We start from the raw sequence: 16,746 nt of genomic DNA, 5'->3' as shown, positions 1-16,746 counted from the left end.
CAGAAAACAGCATATATATCTACAGGTGAAACTAACTCTTCATTCACAGGCAATCTAACACAAACCACAAATGTTCTGTGACCCAGAACAAGAGTGGACAGGGCTGGTGTTTCAATGAGAATCTGACACAGTGTGGATATCTTTGGGGAACAGAGCTTTAGGGAGACAGAATTGGACAGAGTTTAGCCCAAGGTTCAGTCTGACAGATTCAAATTTTGTCTGGATCCAGGGGGAGACAGCATGCTAAAATGAAGTCACACTCCTTTAAATAATCTGTGAAATTGCTGGCAGAAAGCACACTGCATTTTATATGAAAAACACTGAACACAGGGACACCAAGAAAGCATGGAGATTTGGGCTTTTACCTGTGATTTGTAAATCAGGTCCACTGAAATGGACACAAGCTTTGTTGCTCTCAATACACAAACAAGAAACACAGCAGGATGGGGGTCATTTGTCTCAGCTGCAGGCTGGCCAAAACTGGGAAAGACCCTTCACTCAAGAAGTTGGACATGTGTGTTCCTTACCAAGAATAGGCTCTTTTCTTAGATATATCTTCTTTTCAAAGTCTGGAAGCGTACAGGAAACAGGTTTCTTGATTCTAGTGTTGGTAAGTATTTTCATGCGCAGTTTCTGGGAAGATAGTGCAGACAGTAAATAATTTATAAATAAAAGGGAACAAGGAACATTGAAACTATCTCGTGATCGTGGGTATCAAATAGGAGCTGGTGGTCAGTGGTGAAACACTTAAATGCTGCTTGTTTATAACAACATGTGTAACCTTATGGGCTCAGACTCTGACCAGTGCATGAGGAACGGAAACCAGTTTCTGAAGAGTGCTGGGACCAATTATTACTTCTCATACAAGCAGATTTCAACTAGATGTGCACTTCATATGCCCAACCCTAGCAATGACACATAGTCTAAGGAATAAATATCTATGACACAGGACAGTAACATGCCTTTTGAAGGGAATCAGGGTCTGTATTTGAATGGTAGAGTTCTGTCAACTTAAGAAACCCACGCAATTCAGACTACATTTTGGGTTGTTTTCAGTGTGTTGTTACCCTCTTCTCCTATTTTGAGGTGCTTGCATGTATTTTATTAAAGAGTGTTCTGCCAGAAGCAGCACTTCCTGCATTTCAGTTAGCAGACATGTTGACACTTTTCTGGCTATCATGCTTCTTAGCACATTCATTTATTTTGTTGTTTGTCTCAACAGTTAGCTATAAAGACAAACTGTGAAAGACTTCCTTTCTTAAAGCTGCTTTGAGGATAAGTAAGGAGACAGTCAATGAAACACAGAGTAAAGTAGTTTGTAAATAATAGCCAAGTGGTGATTTGTCAGAATATGGTGAGGCACTCAGGTATTATTGCTGTATTCTTGCCACTCTCCCTTTGTAGTTACGGGAGCCTGAAGTAAATTTGTTCATTTTTACACTATCTCTTTCTTATCAGGTGGTTTGTACTATGCTTTCTCAGCTTTCCCCATAGTCCCCAAATGAGTGTGGCTACACTGAACAACAAGGAACAGATGACTTCTTGTAGGCATTCAAGATGGCATATGGGAACTCACTAGCTCAGGAAAAGTTTAGAGGACGTGCAGGCACTCACCTTAAACAGGCTGTAGACATCAGCCTCACTTTGGTACCATGGTGCCCCCATCTGAGCCTTTTTGTGGGAGCTGGGCTGCTGGGGCTGGCAAGGGTATCCCTCAAAGTCTTCCAGGCGGTAGGGCAAGCCTCGGCCTCCAACCGTGAAGCTGTCCTCGAAGAGTTCCTCATACAACTGCCATGGAAAACACAGGCCTTCCAACTGAGCTGGCCAGCCAGCATGTGTGTGGGTCAAACTTCTGGGTTGTTTTTTTGTTTTTGTTTTGGGTCAACTATGACGTGTTGAAGAGCTTTGGTGTTGAGAAAGTCGGGAGTGTCCCAGATTACATTCAAGGACAGAACATAAAGGACACATGTTGGATAAGATATACTAAAAGACATAAATCCAAGCAGTGGATGTAGGCAAGCAGCTTTTAGGCTGAAAGACAGTTCAAGCCTTTCAACACTAGGGTGCAAAATTAGGATAAAAATGCTTCAGTTTAAACACAAGGCACTGGCACGTCTGTCCTACATATTTAAAGATTATTACTTTAAATACCTGATAGTAGATGATGCAGTGCTCTGCACTAGGACAGCATCCTTATGAAATGGACCACTAGATCACACTGTGGGCCCTATCAACAGGTGTAGTGTGTCTCCCTGGATTCAGTGAGGCTTTGTAACACACTGTACTGCTATAGTTTAACTTACGGCTTTGCATGAGGCATATATCTGTTTTATCTTTGGTACACATTGTGGATTTATGTTAGAATTTTCAATTTTTGCAGTATTTTTGCTCCGAGTTTTAAATTCATTCCTCTGAAACACACAGCTGCTTTAAGGTAGGTGCTTCCAACCCTTCTGATTCTCAGAATCCACCTGGGTGCTGACAAAATACTGACCACTTTTCACTAGCCACAGTGTGCTCTGGGTGCTCTCACCTTGTTACTGTTTTCTAAAGAACTGCTCTGAACCACTGACCTGTCACATGGTTATAACTCAGCAGTGGTTGGGGCAGAGGGATAGGAGGACCCTGCCAGGGCAAAATTCCATTTTAAAGGCTTAAGCTCACTGGTTGGAGGAAGATGGTAGAGCAGAGATGTGGATGTGAGGGAGGCTGCTAAGCACCCTCCCTCCCAGCAGCAAGCACCAACGTCTCCTTGAAGCAGCTCTCCCTGCAGTGCCGTGTAGCATCCACCACCCTTCAGGCAGAGGCTGACAGCACAGAGCTGATGATGAGGAACACGATCATCCCACAACTGCTCAGAAGATCCTGAGGAAGGGGAATGGCAGGGCAGCTACCTAACCTGCACTGTCCTGGGATGTACTGCAGGCTTCCTGCCACCCATGCATGGAGGCGGAAGACAGGCAGACACTAGGGGGTTGGACATGGCAGGCTGCACTCACCCTGTCTGCTGTTAGAGTTTGGTTCATCTTCAGCAGGACGCTCTTGTCAACAGCTCGCACAGAGCACAAGGACCCTGGAGCAGCCTTGAGGTTCAGTCTGACTTCTGATCCTGGGACCTCCTCCTTCTGTGAGAATTCCAGTGCCACCTGCAAAAAGAAGTCAAAGTCTGGGGGCTTAGCCTTGGAGAGTGGGACCCTGTGACTCTTATTTGTCTGGGTAGCAGCGTGAAAGCCTTTGAATAAGGTAGGGAAGGGGGCTGAGGTGCTGAATCAGGCCATCCTGGAAATCCTTTGGGAAGGTTGAATAGGCTGTAGTGCACACAGCCTTAGCCAGAATTCCTCTACCACCACACATCCACAACCTTCTGATCCAGAACGACCACAGAGAGCTAAGCAGACCGGCTTCTCTTCTGCATTAGGGAGCACATGAGGGACAGTGTGTTCCCAAGTCAATAAAGGGAAACGGGGGAGAAAACAGAGTTCAAAGGGACCTGGTTTACTCTTTGAGCAAAGCTTGCCAGTTGGTGTTGTGGTGAGCAGGACTAGGAATTCAGGGAGAAGGAGGTTAACGTGTCTTGTTTCCCAGCCAAAAATACTGGGCATCTGATTTTGCATATATCAAGCTTACACCATTCAGATGAGGATAGACCAGGACCCACAGCAGACCAGAGCACATCAACAATGCTATCACACTCCTAGTGTGATTTCTGCTCACCTTATGTCTAAAGCACTTTTCTACTTCAAACTGCTCCACATCAGCCACCACCTCTCCATCTGAGAAGACTGTATACACCAGAAGCTTGATGTCAGGCAGGAAGTCATTGCCAACAGGCAGAGTCAATGAGAAGGAGCCTTGCAGATCTGCACAAGACAGCAGCCAGGAAAAGAGAGACAACATTCAAATGAATCAACTCATTGGAGGGGACACACATTAAGAATCAAGGAGGGACTTAATAATTTCTACTTTGCAGACAAGAACACCCCACAGAGACAATGTCACAAATTAACAACAAACCAAGCATACCAGCTATTTCTTTGAATCATATCTTCTCCAAAGGTACAAGTTAGCAGTAAAGTCATAAGATTGGATATTAGATCAATTAGACAAGACAGAAGGAGGACAGTTGCCTAAAAAGACACTGAATTGAGAGGAGATTGGTTGGTCTCAGGAGAAGGATCACCACTAAGAACTCAATTCAGTATTTCCCACCTGCGGATAAGAATAACACCTGCTGACAGAGTCACTGGAGAGCAGTCAGTTTTCTGAGGTGTGTTATGAGACACTTAATTTCTCATGCTTTTACTCACTCTTGTGTTGGGTAATTGGCACCCTCTTCTCTCTGCTGAAAAGGATATTGCCTTTTGCTATCACCTGAAGAACAAAGAGAAGCACCACTCAAGGGTCTGAATTCCAAGAGCATGAGGAGTGTATGAAAAGAACACAAGAAGAGAGAATGACGTCTGACAAATGTTGCCTCAGAAGTTCCTCTGGCAGGACATGATTTCCAGAGCTCTGCAGCAGAGATGCTGGTGGTATAGCTGGGTAGGACTTGAGATGTTGGTTAGGCCATGAGAGGGTGGGGCTGCTTGCAAAGCCAGAGGTACTTCTGAAGCTATGTGCTGCTGCTCTTAAGACCCAGTGAACTCTGATCTTTGCATCGCTAGGATACAGTACTTTTTGATTGTACAAGTGAGTCCAGTTCAGTAACCAAGACAGTCATAACCTCTCAGCTAGGGCTTTAGTCACACCCTTGCTTTGACTCACTTTCTTGAAAGTGGACTTCATCAAAACTATTGCATACCTCTGGTGTGCATCAAGGCCCTGTGCAAGGGTCTTTCAAGCTTTTCCCTGCGAAGATACAGGTGGGGGAATGTCAGCTGCCTCAGAGATTGCCTCTTAGTTCTCAGACAGATTGCCCCAGACACAGACAGACAGCTGGGGCACACCTTCAGGGCAAAGTTTGGGCTAGCCCTCCACTGCCATCCATGTGGACATAAGAGAAAGTAGGGCAAATGGCAGGCATCTATCACCCAAGCTTAGGTCAGGATAAGGATAACAAAGCAACACAGCTGGGGGCTAGGAGCAGGTCCAGGAACTGGAAAGCAGGCACAGGTTTGGGCAAACTGACTGTCTGGGAGTAGCTTTATCTTTCCTTTAAGTATCTCTGTGCTGTAAGAAAAGGGTTAAATGCCAGTAAGCATAACCTTGCCCTGAAAATCAGCTGTCTTCTGCTCACCAAGTAGTAGAAATGAATGTGGTCTTCTTCAGAGCTGAGCTTATTCTGGGAAAGGATATAATCCACCTGCACTTCCTGCTCTTGATCACAGGACATCATACCATCCTTGGCCTTGATCTCAAGGAAGCTGTTGCTCTCAGAGTAGAAAGGTTTCAGCCAGTGGAAGCTGTCCTCTCTTTCAATTTCACCAGGAAATGGACTGTCGTCACTTGGAGGCTTGTAGGTACCCTTCCGAGCACATAAACACAAGGTGGCAATACAATTAGTATCAAGTGATGCAAGGGAACTTGTATACCTGCTGAAACACTGTTATCACCTGACCTGATGGCAGACTGCACATCTGTATGCTTAAAGTAATTTGTTGAAATGTCATTTTAAAGTCTCTTATGAGATTTCCTCTTACAAAGTTTTAGCAAAAATTTCAGCCAAGTAGATTTGACTACAGTCTCATTTTTAATCTTTTATCTTTTTGTGGGACACACCCCACACCAGACAAAAAATTTTCAGTGGCTGATGCTCACCCTCAGAGAAATCATCGTGCTGTTCCAGCTGGTGGTATCCAGTGTGAAGTGAGCTTCCCCCTTCTCATCTGTGAGGAATGACAGCTGTGTCTCCTCGTCATTGACGTCAACTATTAGATGGACTGTTTCATTTCTGAGGGGAGACTCTGCACTGTGGCAGAACATCTGTAGGGAAGGGGAGGAAGTTAATACCCTGTTGTGTCAGGGTACAGCACTGCCAGTGCTTAATATTGATTGCTTCTATCACTGGGTTGCCCCAGCCCTTCTAGCTTTCAGACCCGTTGGAAGGATCCAAATAAAAGTCCAATAAATACACAAAGCCAACAATTTGAAGCTGTTCAGGACTGGAACAAAATGGTAATACAGGCAAATGAGACACCTCTATTGGGGGAAAAGGTGAATTCCTCAGATCCTGAGGTGATATTTGGACAATGTTGCAGGATCTTTGATGATCAGAAAGAGATTTGTCCCCAACAACTTCACTCTTGCTGTTCCTTGCCCTCCATGCTAGGGTCAGTACTGGCCCAGGTGATAGGGTTTCTAGCCCCAGGACAGCATCACCCAGGGGGCCTGAGTCAGAAATGACTGCCAGTGAACTGATATGCAAGGCTTTAGAAATTTCTGCCAAGTTACCATCAGCTTTCATCCAAAGGGAATGTCATGTGCCTGCTGATGCCACCCCCATTCCATATGCACAGATTAGTTTCAGGACATGCCCCTGGGGAAGCCTCCAGAAACTGCAGCTGGCCCCAGAATTCCAGTCCAGGAAATACAGTATGTTCGGATGGGGAGAAAACAATTTCTTCTACAAGAGGCTTCACTCCTAGTTTCTGGGTGCCAGCAGATCAGCATTTATTTTCCTGGAGACTGTTCCTTTCTTCCTACAAAAGGTTATATCTGTGATGCATTCTCAGCAGAGAAGGGATCCATGAATGTTACCTTCCCTGTGTATGGTATCCCACGTTTGTAGTAAGGATGGAGGTTGATGAACTCTACAGATTTCATTATCGTTGCAACAGGAATTAAAGCTGTTTCCACAGAATGGGCTCCTGGATGGGGAGACGAAAAATCTGTTGAATCTGAAGCACTCTTAGGGAAGCAGAAGGAAAAAAGGCACTTCAACACTACCTACAACATCTACAAGCCCTAAATTTAGGAGAGAAAATACATTCTTCTAGGATATGATTCCCTCAAGCTTTCTGGGCTTCCTGCTTCATGACATGATGCATCATAGCTGATAAATATTTATTTATATGTTTATTTGTTTATGTTTTCTGGAGATAAAGAGAAACTAGATGACTGTTTAGTTACAAACAGTCCTGCACTTTGCAGCTGGCTGAGGAACACCCTGGTTTCCAGGCAATAACTCAAAAGTTATACACATGCAAAGGGAGGTGAACGGTGGAGAGGATTAGGAAATCTGGTGAAAACAGATGGAAGAGGTACTAAAATAGAGACTATTACCATGACAGAAGATTTGGGAACCTTTAGGTTACTTTTTCAAAAGAAGTTCCACTGCCACAGAAAGACCAAAACCAAAAATGTTGCCTGTGAAGAAGAAAATGCTCCACATATTATCCAGTACCTGTTCCATTTTCCACTATTTTTCCTGCTGCAATTACGTGGTTGTCAGCTTCACTTATTTCCAGAGCTGCTGTCTTGATTGTGAAAGTCGTGCAGCCATCCTTATTTGTCTGCAGAGAGAGAGAAGAGGAGAACAGAAAGACAGAGCGTGATGTGGAGGAAGACAAGCAGTTCCACAGATGTCAGGAAATCCAAAAGAAGTATTTCCAGATATTTTTGAAACAGAGGAAAGCACCCAAATCCTAAATGCAGAAACCCATCATGGATACTTTAGGCAGAAAAGAAAATCAATGTGCGTGGATAAAACAGTCACCAAAAAAGTGGCAAAAAAAAGTACTTAAGGCAAATCACATAAGAGTTAATTATGTCACAGAGAAACTCAGGATACAGCCCAAATCCTGTAGCTGAGAGAGCATGAATTTCATTATGTGAACTAAAGGTCTCCCTGAAATGCTATGGCCCTGATGAATAAAGCCTGATAGTGTGGCTTTCCAGACATGACCATTCCTGTGACATGGCCATATTAAACACAGGCACCCTGCCAGGTACAGATGGCAAGAGCTTTGCCAGTCATTGAGGCAGAGCCTGGGTATAGCCAGTGTTTCTAGCCGTGCCTGTGAAGCACTCCTCAGAACCTTTCAGGGCCTCTTACATGCCATGTGGAGCTGGCATTCAGCTGATGTTTTGCACAGCTAAGGCTGCACAGCATTCCAGCTGGAATGCATTTTAAAAGATGCAGAGATCCAGCTAGATTTTTATATGCTGGCTCATTGCTGGCTGGTCTGACATTTAGAAATATTTTCCTGTGGCTCTCAGGCCAAAAGAGTTGCATCTGAAACCCGTGGGAAAAAAAGAAATGTGAAGCATAACCACAAAAAATAATAGACACAGATGAGAAGGAAGTGTAAGCAGCAGTGAACATAATTTCAGACCAGACACTAGCAAACTTAAGATGACCCATTGTGCAGAGATAGAGCAAGAAAAAGGGCATGGATCCACAGTCCATGTGATGCTCTGATAGCCTGCTCATTGGTGGGAGTGGTCACAGGGCTGAACAGGCCGGTGTTGTGAATCGCCCCACCTGATGGGGTGATCTGATTGCATACAATATGATACAGACCTTTGGAAAAGGTCTCAGGCACCACTGCTTCCCCTAGCTTACACCTTCTCCCAAAGCACGGGGTCAGGTATGCGCAGCTAGAGCAGTAATTCAAGCAATAGGGTTATGGGAAGACAAATCAATAGTCTGATCATGTCCAGCAACTGGGAAGACACCAGACTGAACAGGTTGATCCCCATCTGAGGTGCATTGAGGCAGGTTAAGGGGGCAGAAACACATTTCCAGCACATGATACTTTTTGATCTCCTATTTGTTCACCTACCGAGCTGCTCTGCTTCTGCATCTCTGAACTTGTAAAATTTTCGTCCTCAGCCTGGGAGAGTGTCCTAACAGCAATTTCTACTTTCCCTTGAACAGGTTTCCCATAAGTATACCTATGTCAAAAGAGAGAAACATTCACCAAAAGACAGTCTGCTAACTGATACAGGACACCTCCCAGCCTCATCAAGGGAAGTGGAGCCCAGAGAGCTTTGCTTTGTACCTTGTTAGCTCATCCTTTAAAATCATTTTGCCTCCCTCTCCACCCACTAAACCCAGCATCTTTAGTGTCCTTCAGCCTCACAGTAAGTGACCAGGGGTGAGAAGGAGCCCATTCCAGAGGGTGATCTGTCTCCCCAAGACACAGGGTAATTCAAAAAGATGATACTGACAAGTGGAGGACCACTTCTTTTTTATGAGCAATATGGAGGTGACAGTGGAGCCAAAGGGCAGAGATCACAATGGTATCATGTACTCACTTGCCACAGACATTCAGCTGAAATTCCTCATCTGCTGTACTGATATATGGAGGGTGCTCAATTTTTATTTCAAATTTTTTCAGCACTGTATGGAAGAGAATGAGATAAGGATGGAGGAAAAAAACAATGGATAGTATGGATGAGTATGAACACTGACAGAAGTTGCGTTATAGCTGCAGTCCAGATGAGGGAAAGATAGTGATGTCCCCAGTTCTTCATCACTATGCTACAATTAAGTTACTCCCTCCAGCCACACCACCCTGTATTTGCTGCTGCAATTGCACATGGGACTGCTTTCTACTCCAGATCAGTCAGGCTTAAACACTTAAACGGCACGGGGTTTGTCTTTACCAATGCCAATTAATGGGACCAAGACACCGTTCCACTTCCCATTATAGCGGCTGACTGGAGTGGATGACAAACCTAGCCCAGAAAAGGGTGACAATGAGCAGCAAAACATGCTCATTACAGGGCCCAGATGCAGGTAGAGTGAGATGTCAGCCCATGGCCTCTCCTTTGTACACTATGCAGCTGCAGAAATCCAGCCCCATGTGAGGTGTGCACTCAGACCCATCCATCCTTGTTCCCATTCTGTTGTTCTCCCAAGGCAAAAGGTGGGATGAACACAGCTGCATCACCCTGATCTCTCCTCCAGCTACCCACACTGCTTCTCCCTCCCCTCTGATGCTGGAGTCTCACCATATTCTTCAACACTGAAGGTTTTTTGAGCCTTGTCCTGCTGCACTGAGATGGTATACTTCCCAAGGGATGCCTCAGATGCCAGGGGGAAGGATAAATCCACAATGCCATGATCTGACTTTACATTCAGCCATTCAGCAATACGGTTGTATTCAGGATCCTGTTTGGGAAAGGACGTGCAGAGCCACAAGTCATATTGGGAGCACAGGTACCTGGCAGGCACAGCCATACTCAGGCACAAGAAGGCACTACAAGGGCTTAAACTTGATCCAGCAGGGAGGGCTCCAGATCACCAGGAGAGATACCTTCACTTCCCTCCAGTATTGTTTTAGCAAACTTTGCAATTACAAAGCCTGCCAAGGACAGTAAAGCTACTGGGAAGTGGCATCATAATACCTTGGGAAGGAGAAGCAGCTGTGCTGCATCTATTGAGCACCTGTCCCTGTGCTCTGTGCAGCCAGGGTGTTGGGCAAAGGTTCAGTACTGCCTGTCTTTTGCTGAGCTATATGCACCGGAGAGGTACTGGGCTAAGAGGAGCCCAGGCTGACCACACAGACCAACCTTCAGCTGAACCTGAACTAAAACCATCACTTCATGAAGTTACATTTGCGGCACAACTCTGGGAGCGAAAAGATCACAAAGAAGAGACAATACATCCCTTTGGTCACTTCTTTGTCACTCACCTGCAGCCATATCTGGGAATACTGTAAAAACAAGAGAAACACAATCTCAGTTTTGTAAAACAGCATCCATGTGAACCAGTATAAAGGACTCTGCCTGACATGGGTCCCTGAGCAGAAATTTCTGCCCCATCCAGACCCCACAGTACGTCTCCTGCTCCCTCTGTGCCAGCTTACACTGGTCTTTCTCCAAGGGACAAGTGGATGAGTGATTTCCTCCTAAGATAATTTATTCTTAGGGTTTAACAGGCATGAAAGGAGATATTTCTTTCATGAGCCTCTCAATGTGTCTCACGCTGAAGTTCCTACATCTAGAAAGGCACAAGGTGATGCTCACCTCCTCTTTAATGACCTTAAGGTTCTCATCAAGGTTCACAATTCGAAATTTCACTGTAAATATAAAGACAAACATAGTAAAGCATTCTGGCTGCAACATGTCCTTGCACAAACCTGCTTCTCCTTTTCTATGCTGCAGTATTCATGTCTCTCTGTTTACCTCAGAGATACTCAGGTCTTTTCCCAAACAGCCCTCCCCAGCATCTCCCACCCCAGAGGGCTTTGCCTGGGAGGCTTATAGACAGCTGTGTGCTGCAGAAACCCACTGCCTTTACCTAGAAAGATTACAAAGTCATGGTCAACAGTGGGGTTGTCTATAGTGGGGTCTGTCTGCAGTCCATTCATATGGTGAAGACTGTGGACTCTGTGATTCTACAGCTTGGAACTGACACTCTAGGTTTTATTCAAGTATGATCAACAGTCATCAAGGCTGTCCAGTGTCCTGGAGAGTCCTGGCTTTCCCTTTATATCTCACTAGATGTAATGACACCAAAACAACACCCAGGAGCAGTGGGTTGGGAATTTGGTGTAGCACAGGAGGGGAACATCCTGACTCAGATTAGAAACACTGGATAATAGAGATCTACTTCCTTCCATCTCCAACAACCTTAGCTTGGTGCATTTGGTGAAATCTTCCCTCCAGGTGTGGCTGCTATCTTGACCCTTCCCTCCCCATTTCCATATGCTTCTTTGTTGCCTTACCTGTTTCTCCAGGTTTGTATAAGCCCTTGTCTGTCTCTATCAGAATTATATTCTTCTGGGGCTTGACCAGAACTTTCTTGTGACCCTCAAGGAGCACACTGTCTCCACTGTGGATCAGGACATGCAGAAAAGCCACCTCCTCTGACTGTCAGGTTAAAAAAAAAAAAAAAAAGACAACAACAAAAACAACAAAAAATAAACAAACAAAAAAACCCCACCCAAATTACCACAGACTACAAAGATCTTGAAAGAGAACCAAAGGCACTTGTCCTTCCAAAAGCTCCAATGTCCTCCTCCCCCTTTCATCTCCTGTGATTTAAGTCTCTCCTTCCCCTAGTCATAGTCTTCTTTTTGTTGTTCAGCTTCTTCTTTCTCTTTTCTTTGCCTTTCTTCTTGTCATGTTTGCCTCTTCGCACATTTATTTTTCCTCTTTACTCTATTTCCTGCCCTGCATCTCCAACATTAACATGGCTCATGCACAGGAGAGGCTGAAGTCCTCTAATTTGTAAGAGGAGAGGCAGACAAGAGACATATCCTACCTGTGTCTTGGAATCATCTGTTTTCTTGGGAATTAGCATGAGGTCTGGCACCTAGGTTGATTTACACAAGGAAATGGGAAAAAAAAAACATCAGAAACTTTGCATCTTATCACAGATATAAGACATCATCTCACTGTTAAAAAATCCCTGAACTTCACAGTCCAAATTCTATTGTATGACTCTGTAACCCATTTGTGATTCTAGGGAGAAGCAGTCACTGCCTGGTTCATGAACTTACTAGTGAACTGATCAACATGTCATTCTCCCACTTAACATAAATGTGAGACTTTTATGGAATAAGTAAAATCATAGGAAAGACAGATCTGGAGTAATGGGAGATGGGATACTGATGAGGCAAACACAAGACACCTCAGCATCAGAAAGACTGAGCTGAGCAAGAGAAAGATGTTTATTTCTTGCTAACAGAAGACTTCCTTGGCTTTCCAGAACTAGGGCTTGCTCTCTCCTAAGGGCTGGCACCAAGCTCCTGGTTAATCATTGTCGTGTTGATGTAAAAATCAAAAGTGACTATAGCCCCTCCTTGAATTCTGCTGAGTCTGCAGGGCAGTCAGGGCATAGGCACAGCAACTTTGTGCAGTGCTGAGGAAGACAGGGGCAGTTTGCAGAGCCTCAGCACCACACACATCTCCATGGCTCCCCAGAAACATAGCTGAAAGTTTTGTAGTCAGTGTGTCTAGATAAGCTAACTACAGCAAGCAATGACAGGAACTCAAGCCACTCCAGAAATATCCAGACTGCCTTGATGAAATTCAGTTCATTGTGGGCTCAGTGCCACCACAGATAAATTAAAGCAAGCTCAATGTCTGTGCAGGCTGCAACTACATCTGGAAACTACATCTGCATCTTTAGAGCAGAATGGTCCCCTTGGAGCTGAAGGGCAGGCTCCTGAGGAAACAAGGATGAAAAGAACATATTCCCAATGCATTAACTTTTGCTGTGATATACCAGCAATTTTAGGGACAAAACCCTGAGTAAACTGAAAATAAATGTTTAGCACCACGCTTTAAGTAGGATGAAATGTGCTGATACAGATCAAAAGAACAGATTTTTTCTACATGGGAAGGATTCCCTACTATCTTAGACTCCAGGACACTGTTGTATTTTGCCTAGCACTGGTAGGGAAATACACTTAGCCTGCTTGGAACCTCTGGTGAGGAAAAGGACAGTGTGCCCAGAGAAGTGCCATGCTCTTGTGTGAACATGAAAGCATCCACTGTCAAATCAGTAGCCACATCTACACTCACCTGGAAGGTGATGCTCTGAAAAGTGCCTGGCTTCTCCACATCCTGCTCCACCAGGGTGTGATTCTGGGTTTTTGTCTGCAAGGTGACAGCCAGGTGGATGGCCTCAGTTAGGGAGCTGAAGTGAATGTAGAGCCTCTCCTCGTGGGACTGCTGAATGACAGCAGGGAACACCACCATATAGTGACTAGAAGAGAGCAGTACATGTTTTAAAACAGGTCAGAGGCTGGGGTGGACATGCCAGAATCCATCTCTGCTGCCTTCATGAAGGAGTAGACCAAGGGTGAGAAAAGTCTGGAGGACTGCATTGAAGGAAGTTTAGCACTTTCAAGCTCCTTTCCAAATGAGAAAGGAGGAATATGCCCAGTGTAGACAACTCCCAATTTCTCTGTGTCACCACCCTGCCACCAGCCAGCACACAGCTGCCCAGTCCACGATGCTCCAGTTGCAAGTACAGAGAGCAAGGCTGTGTGAGGAAGCCAAAGAAGCCAAAGATTCAGTGGCTGAGGCATGAGGCTCCCATCCTAACACCAGACTTCGCCCCCACCAGCACAGCATGAACAGAGGCAGAATTCCTGTGGCCTCTGTAGCTTTGTGGTGTGTGCAGGGCAGTTCCTGCACCAGCCAGCACCGGGGCCTGCCCCTGCAGCTGTGCTCAGTGCCCAGGACTCTGCAGGAGCAGCTGCTTCTGCTCAGCCTCCCTGGGAGCCAGGCCCCCACCATCCAGCTCTCTGATGCCAGAGAGTGCAACCCCTCAGCACCACCCTTCAACGACAGGCCCTTCCACCAAGCCCCCAAAATCAAAAGGAGAGAGTCTCACGGTTCCAGGCTTGCTGCAGCTGCAACTGGGAATAGGGTCAGGGCTAAGAGGAGCAGTGGTGCTCCCATTGCTTGGGCTGGGACGGACAGATGACAAGATCCACACTGGAGGGGAGAACTGTATGTACTGATTGGTTGGAGCAATCCTAAATACCCCCTCAGACACTCCTAGGTTCAAAGAGTAGGGGAGTTAATATATGGAGATAATATCTTTCCTAGGCTAATGACATCAGCTAATATTTACTTGCTCCCACCAACAGCAGAGTGAAGGTCACATAGCACAGCTCTCCATCCACATTTACATTCAGGTGGTATTCCAGGCCATGGGTGCCAGGACACTGAGAAGGGATATCTCTGAAATACCTGTCTCTGACTCAGGCTGAAGGGGTCATGGGAGAGTCTCATCTCATCTGTGGCTGGTCTGGATCTTGGCTGTAGTATCTAATGAGAGCCAAGTCTGCACACCAGCCACTGTCCTCAGCTTGTAAAAAGCATCTTCAGCTTTTAAAAAGCAACATTAGTGGTCTTCCCCTCATCCAGTCATTACTCTGAGCTTGGAGTAAAAACCTTTCAAATCACCTCCATTCTGTGCAACACTACCACCCATCCATCCCAGCCATGTCTGATCCTCCTGGGTACAGAATCTTTTCCAGGGCAGTTCTGCTACCTATGCCAACTCCTCTCATAGTTCCACTGTTAGGCCTTTCCAAATAAAGCATGACATTTTAAGTCCACACATCTTTTATCAAATCTCTACTTTACATGTGCCCAAGCTGGATGCCCAGACTTCTGACAGATTCCCCCAGCCATAAGGTGATTCCACACTGACACCACCATCCATCTCCTCCAGACTCTTCCCAGGCACTGCATCCTTGTGTTTTCACCTCCTGAGCGGCAGCAGTGAAGTGCACAGGGCTTGCCCTCTAGTTACAACCTCACTTGAAGGTGGACATTCTCATTCTGTCCTGGCCCCTGCTGTGTTTTAGCAGAGCACAACCAAAGAGACATGAGCACAGAGAGAATTTGCCATCCACCCCTGCCTTGCTCCCAGCTGAAGCAATCCCCTGGATTTACTTTGGCACAGTCCCCATGTGTGTGCTTAGCACCCACTCTCTCAGACCACAGTCTGATGTAACAGGGGCACACCAGCCTTTAACCTAGCACTGGCACTGCAGATAAACCTAAGGTTTAAAGCACTGTATTTCACTGATCTGGGAGCATATTTGAGTCTCCAAACTTAAAATGAGGTTTAGGTTCAAGTCTAAACTTGAAGTTTAATGAGACAAACAGGAAGACAACCAAAAGATAATAGAATGCTAAAGGTCTTCCCTTCCTCCAGGGAGGAATGGGGACAATGGCAGAGCTGCATGTGAAGCCCTGTGCTGGTCCAGCTGGAGGCTGCAGGTCAGGAGTGAAATTTCAGTAAGAAGCAAATAATACCTAAGAAGTTCTCCAGAAGAAGAACCACGGAGAAAAATCCACTGATGTCACAAAGAATTAATTTGTATCCAAATGCTTCTGATGACATCCCAGTAAAAAATTGGGGGAGAAAAAAAGTTAAAAATTGGGTCCCTGTAGGAAATACAGTAACTAAGTACTCCTGCTGCCAGCGGCTGTGCTGCGTAAGGCAGACAAGCCCTCTCCCAGAGAAACACCAACGAGCCTTACAAAGTCTCGAAGCAGCTGCCTCTGGTTTGTAGGCAGTAAACACTGTCGCCACCCCTTTCTCCCGCCCACATTCCAGCCACGAGCAGCCTGATCTCCACCTTGGTTTTGAAGCCAAGGGAGGAACGGGCGTCTAGTCAGGGCAGGAGTTGTGTGTGCCTTTGGCTCTGGATGAGGAGAAGAAGGAAGACAGCAGGAGCAGGGGCAAAGGGGTTACCGAGTAGTGGCTAAGCTTTCCTTGGAGGAATTCGACCTGCAATCAGCTATGTGGAGGATCGTTTTCCTGTGGGGCGGCATCCTTCTCCTGCCCAGCACGGCTGGAATGCCTGCAATGCTGTAAGACCTTCGCTGCTTTGCAAATGTGCTCTGGGTGTGTGAGGGATCCTGGAGGGGTTGGCAGTACGACAGAAATGGGATGGAAGTCTTAAGGTGAAGAGTGTTTTTCCAGAGAGGCATAGTTTCTCATGTTCCCAAGGTTTTCTTGGTTTCCATGTGCCCTTTCCCCATGTTCCCCCTGCTAACTGGCTCTCCCTTTAGTGCCTTTGATGTAGACCATGTTTTTCAGCATGTACTCAAGCAGAATGACTCTGCCAGCTTTCTGCATGTGCTTAATTCTGACCTGCCAATACTTCATGTCTCCTATTGTGTTCCAGAATATGTTTCCTTTGGACTAAGCTTTTCTTCCCAGAGTCATAGGTCACCATTTAATAGTTTAGCCAGCAAAGCTGAGTGTCTTTACAAAGTGAGCAAAATGTGAGCCCAAGTATCTGATAGGGATGCTCTTGATAAAGCAGTGTGTTTCGTTCAGGCTTGGCTGGCCATCTGCTCCCACCACACCTTTTCTCA

At 45.8% G+C, this 16,746-nt stretch overlaps 2 protein-coding genes across 4 annotated transcripts in view; one reads left to right on the top strand and one right to left on the bottom strand.

Annotated features, from left to right (window-relative positions):
- Window positions 1–14,306, bottom strand: part of LOC136284988 (alpha-2-macroglobulin-like protein 1) — a 28,058-nt gene extending 13,752 nt beyond the window's left edge. The window contains exons 1-18 of the mRNA XM_066175547.1: window positions 14,237–14,306; window positions 13,420–13,603; window positions 12,155–12,205; window positions 11,616–11,760; window positions 10,915–10,967; window positions 10,581–10,601; window positions 9,898–10,057; window positions 9,199–9,283; window positions 8,724–8,835; window positions 7,343–7,451; window positions 6,697–6,806; window positions 5,758–5,922; window positions 5,237–5,464; window positions 4,308–4,371; window positions 3,715–3,860; window positions 3,000–3,146; window positions 1,615–1,788; window positions 528–633 (exon numbers count right to left, since the gene is read on the bottom strand). Of these exons, the coding sequence (XP_066031644.1) occupies window positions 528–633; window positions 1,615–1,788; window positions 3,000–3,146; window positions 3,715–3,860; window positions 4,308–4,371; window positions 5,237–5,464; window positions 5,758–5,922; window positions 6,697–6,806; window positions 7,343–7,451; window positions 8,724–8,835; window positions 9,199–9,283; window positions 9,898–10,057; window positions 10,581–10,601; window positions 10,915–10,967; window positions 11,616–11,760; window positions 12,155–12,205; window positions 13,420–13,603; window positions 14,237–14,304 (2,128 nt within the window). The 5' untranslated portion in view covers window positions 14,305–14,306. The remainder of the gene's footprint in view (window positions 1–527; window positions 634–1,614; window positions 1,789–2,999; window positions 3,147–3,714; window positions 3,861–4,307; window positions 4,372–5,236; window positions 5,465–5,757; window positions 5,923–6,696; window positions 6,807–7,342; window positions 7,452–8,723; window positions 8,836–9,198; window positions 9,284–9,897; window positions 10,058–10,580; window positions 10,602–10,914; window positions 10,968–11,615; window positions 11,761–12,154; window positions 12,206–13,419; window positions 13,604–14,236) is intronic.
- A 1,712-nt stretch (window positions 14,307–16,018) lies between these two features.
- Window positions 16,019–16,746, top strand: part of LOC136284981 (alpha-2-macroglobulin-like protein 1) — a 23,937-nt gene continuing 23,209 nt past the window's right edge. For 2 of the 3 annotated variants that reach the window (XM_066175537.1, XM_066175539.1), the window contains exon 1: window positions 16,019–16,236. In XM_066175537.1, coding sequence (XP_066031634.1) covers window positions 16,166–16,236 — 71 coding nt within the window. In that variant the 5' untranslated portion in view covers window positions 16,019–16,165. Of the gene's footprint in view, window positions 16,271–16,746 lie in introns of all 3 variants that reach the window. The other variant, XM_066175538.1, reaches the window with a different exon arrangement.

This window comes from Chamaea fasciata, unplaced genomic scaffold (assembly GCF_029207755.1).
Source record: "Chamaea fasciata isolate MVZ Bird 193981 ecotype frontalis unplaced genomic scaffold, bChaFas1.0.hap1 SCAF_2, whole genome shotgun sequence".
Taxonomy (NCBI): domain Eukaryota; kingdom Metazoa; phylum Chordata; class Aves; order Passeriformes; family Sylviidae; genus Chamaea; species Chamaea fasciata.
Note: the sequence above shows the minus strand (reverse complement) of the source record. Positions and strands in the feature narration are given on the sequence as shown.